This window comes from Bufo bufo, chromosome 1, assembly GCF_905171765.1.
Source record: "Bufo bufo chromosome 1, aBufBuf1.1, whole genome shotgun sequence".
NCBI lineage: Eukaryota > Metazoa > Chordata > Amphibia > Anura > Bufonidae > Bufo > Bufo bufo.
In genome coordinates, this window is record NC_053389.1 from 287,955,508 (window position 1) to 287,967,057 (window position 11,550).

The 11,550-nt window shown below is 42.6% G+C and overlaps 1 protein-coding gene across 1 annotated transcript in view; it reads left to right on the forward strand.

The window, feature by feature from the left end:
• GLRA1 (glycine receptor alpha 1) overlaps positions 1 to 10,911 on the forward strand; it is a gene marked incomplete at its 5' end in the record, with an annotated part of 107,108 nt that extends 96,197 nt beyond the window's left edge. Inside the window, one exon of the mRNA XM_040436838.1 lies at positions 10,621 to 10,911. Coding sequence (XP_040292772.1) covers positions 10,621 to 10,911 — 291 coding nt within the window. The remainder of the gene's footprint in view (positions 1 to 10,620) is intronic.
• Positions 10,912 to 11,550: the final 639 nt, after the last annotated feature.

Sequence of the window (11,550 nt, forward strand, 5' to 3'; positions counted from 1 at the left end):
AAAAAATGGTTTGGGTAAAAGTTATAGCGTTTACAAACTATGGTACAAAAATGTGAATTTCCGCTTTTTGAAGCAGCTCTGACTTTCTGAGCACCTGTCATGTTTCCTGAGGTTCTACAATGCCCAGACAGTACAAACACCCCACAAATGACCCCATTTCTGAAAGTACACACCCTAAGGTATTCGCTGATGGGCATAGTGAGTTCATAGAACTTTTTATTTTTTGTCACAAGTTAGCGGAAAATGATGATTTTTTTTTTATTTTTTTTTTTTCTTACAAAGTCTCATATTCCACTAACTTGTGACAAAAAATAAAAACTTCCATGAACTCACTATGCCCGTCAGCGAATACCTTGGGGTCTCTTCTTTCCAAAATGGGGTCACTTGTGGGGTAGTTATACTGCCCTGGCATTCTAGGGGCCCAAATGTGTGGTAAGGAGTTTGAAATCAAATTCAGTAAAAAATGACCTGTGAAATCCGAAAGGTGCTCTTTGGAATATGGGCCCCTTTGCCCACCTAGGCTGCAAAAAAGTGTCACACATCTGGTATCCCCGTACTCAGGAGAAGTTGAGGAATGTGTTTTGGGGTGTCTTTTTACATATACCCATGCTGGGTGAGATAAATATCTTGGTCAAATGACAACTTTGTATAAAAAAATGGGAAAAGTTGTCTTTTGCCAAGATATTTCTCTCACCCAGCATGGGTATATATAAAATGACACCCCAAAACACATTCCCCACCTTCTCCTGAGTACGGAGATACCAGATGTGTGACACTTTTTTGCAGCCTAGGTGGGCAAAGGGGCCCATATTCCAAAGAGCACCTTTCGGATTTCACTCGTCATTTTTTACTGAATTTGATTTCAAACTCCTTACCACACATTTGGGCCCCTAGAATGCCAGGGCAGTATAACTACCCCACAAGTGACCCCATTTTGGAAAGAAGACACCCCAAGGTATTCCGTGAGGGGCATGGCGAGTTCCTAGAATTTTTTATTTTTTGTCACAAGTTAGTGGAAAATGATGATTTTTTTTTTTTTTTTTTTTTTCATACAAAGTCTCATATTCCACTAACTTGTGACAAAAAATAAAAACTTCCATGAACTCACTATGCCCATCAGCGAATACCTTGGGGTCTCTTCTTTCCAAAATGGGGTCACTTGTGGGGTAGTTATACTGCCCTGGCATTCTAGGGGCCCAAATGTGTGGTAAGGAGTTTGAAATCAAATTCTGTAAAAATTGACCTGTGAAATCCGAAAGGTGCTCTTTGGAATGTGGGCCCCTTTGCCCACCTAGGCTGCAAAAAAGTGTCACACATCTGGTATCTCTGTATTCAGGAGAAGTTGAGGAATGTGTTTTGGGGTGTCTTTTTACATATACCCATGCTGGGTGAGATAAATATCTTGGTCAAATGCCAACTTTGTATAAAAAAATGGGAAAAGTTGTCGTTTGCCAAGATATTTCTCTCACCCAGCAGGGGTATATGTAAAATGACACCCCAAAACACATTCCCCACCTTCTCCTGAGTACGGCAATACCAGATGTGTGACACTTTTTTGCAGCCTAGGTGGGCAAAGGGGCCCATATTCCAAAGAGCGCCTTTCGGATTTCACAGGTCATTTTTTACAGAATTTGATTTCAAACTCCTTACCACACATTTGGGCCCCTAGAATGCCAGGGCAGTATAACTACCCCACAAGTGACCCCATTTTGGAAAGAAGAGACCCCAAGGTATTCGCTGATGGGCATAGTGAGTTCATGGAAGTTTTTATTTTTTGTCACAAGTTAGTGGAATATGAGACTTTGTATAAAAAAAAAAAATTAAAAAAAAAAATCAGCATTTTCCACTAACTTATGACAAAAAATAAAAAATTCTAGGAACTCGCCATGCCCCTCACGGAATACCTTGGGGTGTCTTCTTTCCAAAATGGGGTCACTTGTGTGGTAGTTATACTGCCCTGGCATTTTCCAGGGGCCCTAATGTGTGTTAGGTAGGTAAATGACCTGTGAAATCCTAAAGGTGCTCTTTGGAATATGGGCCCCTTTGCACACCTAGGCTGCAAAAAAGTGTCACACATGTGGTATCGCTGTATTCAGGAGAAGTTGGGGAATGTGTTTTGGGGTGTCATTTTACATATACCCTTGCTGGGTGAGAGAAATATCTTGGCAAAAGACAACTTTTCCCATTTTTTTATACAAAGTTGGCATTTGACCAAGATATTTCTCTCACCCAGCATGGGTATATGTAAAATGACACCCCAAAACACATTCCCCAACTTCTCCTGAGTACGGCGATACCAGATGTGTGACACTTTTTTGCAGCCTAGATGCGCAAAGGTGCCCAAATTCCTTTTAGGAGGGCATTTTTAGACATTTGGATACCAGACTTCTTCTCACGCTTTGGGGCCCCTAGAATGCCAGGGCAGTATAAATACCCCACATGTGACCCCATTTTGGAAAGAAGACACCCCAAGGTATTCAATGAGGGGCATGGCGAGTTCATCGAAATTTTTTTTTTTGGCACAAGTTAGCGGAAATTGATATTTTTTATTTTTTTCTCACAAAGTCTCCCGTTCCGCTAACTTGGGACAAAAATTTCAATCTTTCATGGACTCAATATGCCCCTCACGGAATACCTGGGGGTGTCTTCTTTCCGAAATGGGGTCACATGTGGGGTATTTATACTGCCCTGGCATTCTAGGGGCCCTAAAGCGTGAGAAGAAGTCTGGAATATACATGTCTAAAAAATTTTACGCATTTGGATTCCGTGAGGGGTATGGTGAGTTCATGTGAGATTTTATTTTTTGACACAAGTTAGTGGAATATGAGACTTTGTAAGAAAAAAAAAAAAAAATTCCGCTAACTTGGGCCAAAAAAATGTCTGAATGGAGCCTTACAGGGGGGTGATCAATGACAGGGGTGGTGATCAATGACAGGGGTGGTGATCAATGACAGGGGGGGTGATCAATGACAGGGGGTTGATCAATGACAGGGGGGTGATCAGGGAGTCTATATGGGGTGATAACCACAGTCATTGATCACGCCCATGTAAGGCTTCATTCAGACGTCCGTATGCGTTTTGCGGATCCGATCCATCTATCAGTGCATCCGTAAAAATCATGCGGACATCTGAATGGAGCTTTACAGGGGGGTAACCAATGACAGGGGGGTGATCAGGGAGTCTATATGGGGTGATCACCACAGTCATTGATCATGCCCCTGTAAGGCTTCATTCAGACGTCCGGATGCGTTTTGCGGATCCGATCCATCTATCAGTGGATCCGTAAAAATCATGCGGACGTCTGAATGGAGCTTTACAGGGGGGTAATCAATGACAGGGGGGTAATCAATGACAGGGGGGTGATCAGGGAGTCTATATGGGGTGATCACCACAGTCATTGATCATGCCCCTGTAAGGCTTCATTCAGACGTCCGGATGCGTTTTGCGGATCCGATCCATCTATCAGTGGATCCATAAAAATCATGCGGACGTCTGAATGGAGCTTTACAGGGGGGTAATCAATGACAGGGGGGTAATCAATGACAGGGGGGTGATCAGGGAGTCTATATGGGGTGATCACCACAGTCATTGATCATGCCCCTGTAAGGCTTCATTCAGACGTCCGGATGCGTTTTGCGGATCCGATCCATCTATCAGTGCATCCGTAAAAATCATGCGGACATCTGAATGGAGCTTTACAGGGGGGTGATCAATGACAGGGGTGTAATCAATGACAGGGGGGTGATCAGGGAGTCTATATGGGGTGATCACCACAGTCATTGATCACGCCCCTGTAAGGCTTCATTCAGACGTCCGGATGCGTTTTGCGGATCCGATCCATCTATCAGTGGATCCGTAAAAATCATGCGGACGTCTGAATGGAGCTTTACAGGGGGGTAATCAATGACAGGGGGGTGATCAGGGAGTCTATATGGGGTGATCACCACAGTCATTGATCATGCCCCTGTAAGGCTTCATTCAGACGTCCGGATGCGTTTTGCGGATCCGATCCATCTATCAGTGCATCCGTAAAAATCATGCGGACATCTGAATGGAGCTTTACAGGGGGGTGATCAATGACAGGGGTGTAATCAATGACAGGGGGGTGATCAGGGAGTCTATATGGGGTAATAACCACAGTCATTGATCACGCCCCTGTAAGGCTTCATTCAGACGTCCGGATGCGTTTTGCGGATCGGATCCATCTATCAGTGCATCCGTAAAAATCATGCGGACATCTGAATGGAGCTTTACAGGGGGGTGATCAGGGAGTCTATATGGGGTGATCACCACAGTCATTGATCATGCCCCTGTAAAGCTTCATTCAGACGTCCGGATGCGTTTTGCGGATCGGATCCATCTATCAGTGCATCCGTAAAAATCATGCGGACATCTGAATGGAGCTTTACAGGGGGGTGATCAGGGAGTCTATATGGGGTGATCACCACAGTCATTGATCATGCCCCTGTAAAGCTTCATTCAGACGTCCGGATGCGTTTTGCGGATCGGATCCATCTATCAGTGCATCCGTAAAAATCATGCGGACATCTGAATGGAGCTTTACAGGGGGGTGATCAGGGAGTCTATATGGGGTGATCACCACAGTCATTGATCATGCCCCTGTAAAGCTTCATTCAGACGTCCGGATGCGTTTTGCTGATCGGATCCATCTATCAGTGGATCCGTAAAAATCATGCGGACGTCTGAATGGAGCTTTACAGGGGGGTAATCAATGACAGGGGTGTAATCAATGACAGGGGGGTGATCAGGGAGTCTATATGGGGTGATAACCACAGTCATTGATCACGCCCCTGTAAGGCTTCATTCAGACGTCCGGATGCGTTTTGCGGATCCGATCCATCTATCAGTGGATCCGTAAAAATCATGCGGACGTCTGAATGGAGCTTTACAGGGGGTTGATCAATGACAGGGGGGTAATCAATGACAGGGGGGTGATCAGGGAGTCTATATGGGGTGATCAGGGGTGATCAAGGGTGAATAAGGGGTTAATAAGTGACGGGGGGGGGTGTAGTGTAGTGTAGTGGTGCTTGGTGGGACTTTACTGAGCTACCTGTGTCCTCTGGTGGTCGATCCAAACAAAGGGGACCACCAGAGGACCAGGTAGCAGGTATATTAGACGCTGTTATCAAAACAGCGTCTAATATACCTGTTAGGGTTAAAAAAAAACACATCTCCAGCCTGCCAGCGAACGATCGCCGCTGGCAGGCTGGAGATCAACTCTCTTACCTTCCGTTCCTGTGAGCGCGCGCGCCTGTGTGCGCGCGTTCACAGGAAATCTCGCGTCTCGCGAGATGACGCGTATATGCGTCCAGGCGGAATGAATCAACCACCTCCAGGACGCGTCTGTGCGTACAGCGGTCCGGAGGTGGTTAATCAATATTTTGTGGAAGCAGGTATATCACAACCCTCAATCAGTATTTTGTGGAAGCAGGTATATCCCACCCCTCAATCAGTATTTTGTGGAAACAGGTATATAGAACCCCATAATCAATATTTTGTGGAAGCAGGTATATAGCACCCCTCAATCAGAATTTTGTGAAAGCAGGTATATAGCACCCCTCAATCAGTATTTTGTGGAAGCATGTATATCGCACCCTTCAATCAGTATTTTGTGGAAGCAGGGATATATAACCCCTTAATCAATATTTGGTGGAAGCAGGTATATAGAACCCCTCAATCAGTATTTTGCAGAGGCAGGTATATCGCAGCCCTCAATCAATATTGGGTGGAATCAGGTATATTGCACCCCTCAATCAGTATTTTGTGGAAACAGTTATATTGCACCGCTCAATCAGTATTTTGTGGAAGCAGGTATATTGCACCCCTCAATCAGTATTTTGTGGAAGCAGGTATATAGAACCCCTTAATCAATATTTGGTGGAAGCAGGTATATCGCACCCCTCAATCAATATTTTGTGTAAGCAGGTATATCGTAGGCCTCAATCAATATTTGGTGGAATCAGGTATATCGCACCCCTCAATCAATATTTTGTGGAAGCAGGTATATTGCACCCCTCAATCATTTTTTTAGGGTCAACAGGTATATCACACCCGCTGCAAATAGTTGTTCCAATAGGGCTTGTCCCTCTATATACCTGCGGTATCGCAGCAGAACCGCACACAACTGCTGCACAATACAAATGCACTATATACTTTCTTTGTTAGAAAGTATATTATAAGTATATCACACCCCTCAATCAGTTTTTTTGGGGCAACAGGTATATTACACCAGTTGCAATTAGTTATTCCAATAGCGTTTGTCCCTCTATATAGCTGCGGTATCGCGGCAGAACCGCACACAACTGCTGCACAATACAAATGCACTATAATATACTTTCTATGTTAGAAAGTATATTATCAATATATCACACCCCTCAGTATATCACACCTATCAATAGCACACCTATGCCAGTCCTTAAAAGGACTTTAGTGGCCCTATTAGCTAGCGTTTGGTGTCCAAAAAAGTCTGTCCCTGCTCCACAAAGCAACCTCTCCCTACACTGGCAAAACACAGAATGTAAAATGGCTGCCAGATCGGGTTCTGTTATAGGGTGGGGGGGTGTCCATGGGCTGAAACATCACAATTGGCTGTCCTGTCCCACTTGATGTGTGTGTCATGGGTCAAAGTTCGGCGCAATGCAAAAGAATATGGCGCCTGCGGACATTGCCATATGTTCTGTTCGCATGTTCGGCGAATCGAGAACGCGCAAAGTTCGCTACGAAACGACCGCCGGGAAAACCGCAAGGCCATCTCTATGGCTGGCTGCATTATGGGCCATATTACATTCCCAGGGTTCTTACTTTCACTTTGTAACACGTGCAGCAGCCATTTTAGAAAAAAAAAAAGATTTATTACCATGAAGAGCGAGGAATTTCAGATATGTGGCAAATCAAATTTTTCCTAGACTTTGGATCGAATTCCACTTCGGATGGGTCAGTTCGCTCAAAACTAGTTAAAAAAAGTGACTCAGACACATTATTTGATACCCCATACACTGACTTTTTATTATCAGGGCCCTGGTTATGGCGGACCTCTGACTCACAAAGAGTTGACCTTCATACCCCTAGGAAACCATGCAAGGGGTAGAAAGACACCATCACATGTGGTAGCTGCCATTGAGTATTCACTTGCTTTGTGAATGGTTCTGATTGTGGAATATCTGGTAAATGGTAACTACAGACGGCAAGCTTGAAATCTACGTCTTGATGCAGCAGATAACGCACCTGTTCTATCAATACATCTAACTGCCAAAAATCATGTATAGGTTGAGAACAAAGAGAGAGAGAGAGACTGGAACCTAACCTTTGATGTAGCAAATAACGCACTTGTTTTCGTGAAAATGGAAAAAGACGAGTAAATACTATGGGGTTCATGTATTAAGACCGGCGGTCTTAATAACCCCTATAGATGGTGGTGGTTCCACCAAAGTTATGAAGAGGTGTCTTTTGAAGCCTAATAAAATTCTTGAATTGCTTTTATACTTAGTGGATGTGCATTTTGGGGGGGCTTTCTTGGGCCATGCGGCCAGTGTTTGTTAGTATAGTTGTTTTAAACCGCCATTGCACTCCGTTTCCATTGTAGTGTGCCCCCCACTCTACTTTTTATAAAACTTCGGTGTATCCAGCACTTGTCTAAATGTAAGCCATCTTCCTTGCTGGCTTACAGTTAGATCATTTTCTACTCCTAAAACAGGCCCTAGACCTGGCATGAGCAGAAAAATGTCGCAGGTTGCAGCGTAAATAACCTTCTGCACCAGAAACACACCTAATATAGGCGTATATATGGATAGTAAATGACCATGTCCACTGTTGAGAACAGAGACTAAGCCAAAAATGTGCCTCATGATGCAGCAGATAACTCACTTGTTACATGAATGTATAAAACTGTGGAAAGTCCAGTAAATGCCATGTTCATTGGTGAGGACAAAGAACAAGCCCAATTCGCCTTCCTTTCTTGAAGTGTCTGAGCCCGAACTTAAGCTGGTGGCCACAATGTCATTAACTTTTGGTGGAATCTTCATCTCCAGCTGCTGATTGTCCAAACTCCATAATCAGAAGATACATTAAAGTAGAACTCCAGCAAAAAAAAATATTCTCTGACCTGTTAGAAAGGTATATGATCTAATCTGTAGTGAATGTAATCTTCTCATCAGTGACTGTATTTGTGAGTTATCCCTCGCTTCTGATCCTCAGCTGTGTCCTGTGACTAACGCTCTGATCTCCAACTGACATAGAACAGAAAGTCAGTTACTTCTGTATTCATTCCTATGGGGCTAATGTTGAGGCTCCCATAGGAATACATAGAGAAACTGAATTCCTGTCCACACATAAGATGCTGTATCATTTGGAAAGTCTGATTGCTGGTCACATGACACAGCTGAGCATCAGAAGGGAGGGGATAACTCACAAATACAGTCACTGGTAAGAAAATACATTCACTACAGATTACATCATGTACCTTTCTAGCAGGTCAGACAACAAACATTTTTCGGGAGTTCTTTAAAGGGAACCTGTCATGTGGATATTTGATTATAATCTAACTAATTATATACAATCATTAACTACTAAAAAGTACCTTAGATGTATTCACTTACTGGTGTGACAGATGGTTCTCATAATATACACACAAAGATGCCGCATGCTAATGAGCTGATTGGAGTCCGGCGTGATGTCATTGAGTCCAGCGTATATTTAATTCAGAGCTATAGCCACTCCCCTGCCCACCTGCTGCTGATTCATATGGAAAATAACTGTCATTCAGCAGCAGGTGGGCGGGGAGAGTCAGGAGCTCATGAATATTCATGACTCATCATTATCAGCTGGAGCTTTTCAATACAAGATGTTGGCAGATTGACTGGGTCAATTAAAGAAAGTGACCCAGCATTGTGCTAAGAGAATCAGTCACTTATTTATGTTGCCCTTAGTTAGGACACCATAAAACTGGTGACAGGTTCCCTTTAAGTATCAAGAAATAGAAAGTTCACAAATAATCTGCATACCAATCATGTGACTATATAAATAACTGTAGTCTATATCATGTGCTAATTTTTTTTTTTTTAGAGAACCTAAATCATTAGGGTCTCTGGAGTCTGCTTGATGTGATCACACATTTCCCTGTAAATACTTCCTTGTCCTCTATGCAGATTGTGTAGAGAGTATAGTAAAGATACTGAACTGACAATAACCAACAGGAAAGTCAACAGGAAAGATTACTTACCTGTTCCTGTAGGTCTGTGTGCCAAGGACCAATCCATCTATGTAGTGGATTACGGGTGTTAATCAGGGATTGGATAGACCTCATCTGACAATGTTATCCATTATAGCAGAAATGGATGCCCAGCATTATTGCCTTGGATTGGAGGGAGGCCTGCTCACCTTCTAAATTCAATGCTACAGGTCATCCATGCCCTCTAGCCTGCAATCAAATTCTAAGCTGCTGGGTATCTATGCTTTTCCCCCAGTACAAGGCACAGCTGCCTGTATGAATGAGCACTGTAACTGTGAAAACACTGAAGTGGACATGGCAGATCCCCAGCATTTGAACATCAAGGGCCTACTACCCTAAGGATAGTTCATCAAAATAAAAATATCAAAAAACCTCCTTGAGAAAAAACCTGTTAAATATGGTACCACAACTGTAGTGCATAATACAGTTCTGTAAAAAGGAGCAATCAATATTTTCATGCAGTTGGAAGGTACCCCTCTCGCCAGAATAAATTCTGCTGGTGGAACCTAGACACTATAGTCTGACACTGTATAAGGAATGGACCACCAAATGAATAATCATGCCACTAAAAACACAAAGTACCAAACCTATAGGACACAGAACAAAGGGTCAAACAAATAACCAATTGTTCTTTATTAGGATACATTTTATTTGAATACAAGCTTAGAAATCAGGAGAACCACAGACAGAAGCAGAGGCTACTGGGTCTACATAATATAAATTGCATCAGTGAATACTACTAATACCACTATAACATGTGTAGCAGGGTGGTAGTGACCCACACAATCAGGTACAAAGATAGTTAAAATGCAGGAAACCCTAGGAAACCACCAGTATATTAAAGAGGTTTTCGAAGATAGTTAAAAAATTTTGGACAAGCCCTCCACTAGCCTAAAATAAAATACTGTATGCTCACCCTTTTCTCTGGCGTCATGTACCCTAAATTGCCAACTTGAAATAAATCTACCAGAACAATTGGAGCAATGAAAGGGGAGATCTCTGGATCCATGTGAGGTACAGGGCTGGTTTTAGCTTTGCTAGAAAGAGATTGCCATGTACTATATGATGTCTGATTTTCATTTTTTACATTAATCATGGGGTGACCCGTTTAAGTAGTGTCAGAATGGCAATTGCTTGTAGTTATAAACTGGTATTTGAATGAAATATATCCAAAGAAAGATAAAATATTATGTATTTAAGCTTTATTCTATGTTTTCCTAGTACTAGCCGAAAAAAATAAGGCCTACATTTAGTTTTGTGGATGCTCAAATAGCAGGAGACTGATGTGTACAGTAGTGATGAGAGAGCCTGTTGGAGAGGGTGCAACATTCTTGTCTTATTTTAAGTAGAGCCCTACGCTCAATCTTTTGCAGGAGGATGACAATGGTGAAGGACGTTTCAGCTTTGCAGCTTATGGAATGGGCCCAGCATGTCTCCAAGCAAAGGATGGGATCTCCGTGAAAGGGAACAACAACAACAACCCAACAAGCTCCACAGCTCCAGCATCAAAATCTGATGACGAGATGCGCAAGCTGTTCATAGGCCGGGCCAAGAAGATTGACAAGGTGTCCAGGATCGGATTCCCTTTGGTTTTTCTTATATTTAACACATTCTACTGGATCATCTACAAGATAGTACGTAAGGAGGACGTCCATAAGCCGTGAACAAAAGTTGGTTGGGGGTTTGGGGGTGGACAATCTAAGAAAACTTTTGGATGCGAGTACAGGAGGAAATGAGAAGGAACAGAAGAGATCAGATTAGGAAACTGGTAATTTGATAAGGAGATATTTGATACAGTTTACTTGTCAAGTATGCATGTTCCCAACACATTTCACCACTATAAGTTGGGACACAAGGGTCATTTACAAACATGGAGACTGGTATGAGATGAAGGGGGGGGGATATCATGCAAAATTAAGGGTACAAGGGAAAGTGGTTAAATAGAAAAACATGGAGAAAAAAATTAATTTTCATTAAAAAAAATCTTTATAAACTGTATTAAGTCTGTGCAATAGCAATGCAGAAATGCATGATTTTAAGAATGTGGCAATATATATATAAATATATACATACAAATCCAAGGATTTGGGGCTTTTAAAGTGTATATAGGCCTTAAGATTTACATGTGGAGGGACAGGTCTAAGGAGCGGGGATGAATCAAATGAGTTCTTTGTAAAATACAAGAAAAGTGCCCGGATAATATACCGGTATGTAAAATATGCAACATATAAATGTGTCAAATTATAGCCTCAATGCACAGAAATGAATATTAATGTTTAGAAAATATATTGTTTGCTCTTCGC